Here is a 2,507-nt window from a genome sequence, read left to right as displayed (position 1 = left end):
TACACACATACATGCGTACACACACAAACACGCATGCATAGTAGGGAGCCAGCACACAGCCTACACACATACATACACACACACATGCACAGTAGGGAGCCAACACACAGTGTACACACATACACACACACATGCATGCACAGTAGGGAGCCAGCACACAGCTTATATACACATATACACACGGTAGGGAGCCAGCATACAGTGTGTACACACACAAACACAGTAGAGCGCCAGCACACAGAGTACACACACACAGTAGGGAGTCAGCACATAGCATATACACACACACACACAGTAGGGAGCCAGAACCAACATATACACTCACATGCATGCACACAGAGTAGGTAGCCTGCACACACAGTAAGGAGCCAGCATACAGTGTACACACACACACGCACACACAGTAGGGAGCAGGACAGAGTACACACACACACACATACACACACACAGTAGGGAGCCAGAACACAACATGTACACTCATATGCACGCACACAGAGTAGGTAGCCTGCACACACAGTAGGGAGCCAGTACACAGTGTGTACACACACACACACACGCATGCACAGTAGGGAACCAGCACATGGTGTGCCCACACACATATGCACTCACAGTAGGGAGCCAGCACACAGAGTATACACATGCACACAAAGTAGGGAGCCAGCACGCAGCATGCACATACACATGCACACACAGTAGGGAGCCAGCACACAGAGTATACACACACACACACATGTACACACAGTAGGGAGACAGCACACAGTATATATGTGCATACATGCATGCACACACATATACACATGCACACACAGTAGGGAGCCAGCACATAGCGTATACATGCACACACGCACATACATGGCACAAAAATTTCATGACATTTACTCTGAAAGTGTGATGCATTCTGTGCATTTTGTGTTCTATTCTGTGCTATTTGGATTCATTTTTAAAAAGTGCTGCTTAGTTGGGCTTGACGGCTCATGCCCATAATCTTAACACTCTGGGAGGCCGAGGCAGGAGGATCAATTGAGCTCAGGAATTCAAGTCCAGTCTGAGCAAAAGCAAGACCCCATCTCTGCTATAAATAGAAAAGTTACCAGGCATTGTGGCAGGCGCCTATAGTCCCAGCTACTTGGGTGGCTGAGGCAAGAGGATCACTTTAGCCTAAGAGTTTGAGGTTGCTGTGAGCTATGATGCCACTGCAGTCTACCAAGGGCAACACAGTGAGACTCTGTCTCAAAAATAAATAAATAAATAAAACAGAAAGTCACGTTTACACTCTACCAATCCGATTTCATGACCCACTGGTTTGAAACACACTGTTCAAGGGTGCTCCAATGTTTACATGAAAAGGGTGGGTGGGATAATATATCTTGTCACTTGATACTCACCCCAAACATGCTCTTGAAAGTCATGTGACTGTACTGCTAAAATTGTTCCCGTTTAGTTTATCCATTTTGAAAAAGTTTTTAGAGTCACTTAAATCCTTTTATTGTTTCTCTTAAAGACCTTGGGCTAAAAATATTCCTTTTCTTTTCTTTTATTTTCTTCTTACCTCAAGAAACATTTCTACGTGGTGACTGCTGCCAACAGGTTAAGGAAATTCCCAACTGGTCCCTAATCTTCAATTCTGCTGCTCTGAAGGGCCCAGAAATTCATACTAAGGCCAGTGGTGAAGTGATGAAGAGATGACTCAAGATTTTAAATAATCTAGCCTTTTACTCTTATTGATTTTACTTATTTTATAAAAAAAGGTCTGCTGTTGCCTTTTTTGTGGATGAAAAAATGGCTCCAAAGAAAGCATCCTGAGAACTGTTTTCTGACTTGTAAGATCATTAAGTTTGAAATGCTGTGTTTACTTTTTAAGTAACCTACTTTTGGTGATAAGTGTTCAGCATGCTTTAGGTATGTGAGGAAGCTCCTACTCTGCATATGTCAAATTTATATTCTGAACTTACTCTGATTAAAGACCTCAGTAGACTTTTTATAGGTGCCTGTCACTCGGTACTATCTCTTCCAGTACAAGGAATTCCTAGAATTTTGGTTTGTTCAGGTGTGAGCTGACATTTCTGTTTTACTCCACGCTAGTGCCAAGCAATGTGGATTGAACACAGTGATCCTCCAACTTGTTTTAACTTATGTTCCCTTTTGAGAATCAACATCATAGTTTGAAATTTCAAAATATATCAACTGTCATGCTAAATCAGAGTAATGATCCTTTTGAATATGCTTCTGAAATCTTTATATACCTCCACCCTCTCTCCTAATTCTGCCCTGTCCTGATCCCTGTTTCTTGGCTATGAATTTCTATTTCTGGTCTTGTAAGTCTGGAAACTGATATACAATTATAAAAAAGAGATAAGAAATAAGGATGTTTAGCTTTTTGAAATACCTTCATGATACATTATGAGGCAATAAAACTTTTCTCCTGCTACTTTATTAAGGATACTTCACTTTTAATATTGCCATTCTTTAATATAATTTCTTGCATACATATAAATCTGCCTCTTGAA

The 2,507-nt window shown here is 41.4% G+C and overlaps 1 protein-coding gene across 1 annotated transcript in view; it reads left to right on the top strand.

Annotated features, from left to right (window-relative positions):
- The window catches only part of MYLK3 (myosin light chain kinase 3), a 41,708-nt gene extending 39,707 nt beyond the window's left edge, over positions 1–2,001 (top strand). The window contains exon 12 of the mRNA XM_023514786.1: positions 1,556–2,001. Within this exon, the coding sequence (XP_023370554.1) occupies positions 1,556–1,574 (19 nt within the window). The 3' untranslated portion in view covers positions 1,575–2,001. The remainder of the gene's footprint in view (positions 1–1,555) is intronic.
- The last annotated feature ends 506 nt before the right edge of the window (positions 2,002–2,507 follow it).

This window comes from Otolemur garnettii, unplaced genomic scaffold (assembly GCF_000181295.1).
Source record: "Otolemur garnettii isolate 467f Iridium unplaced genomic scaffold, OtoGar3 scaffold00058, whole genome shotgun sequence".
Classification (NCBI taxonomy): domain Eukaryota; kingdom Metazoa; phylum Chordata; class Mammalia; order Primates; family Galagidae; genus Otolemur; species Otolemur garnettii.
The sequence above is the reverse complement of the archived record's forward strand: the minus strand, read 5'-3'. Positions and strand labels throughout refer to the sequence as shown.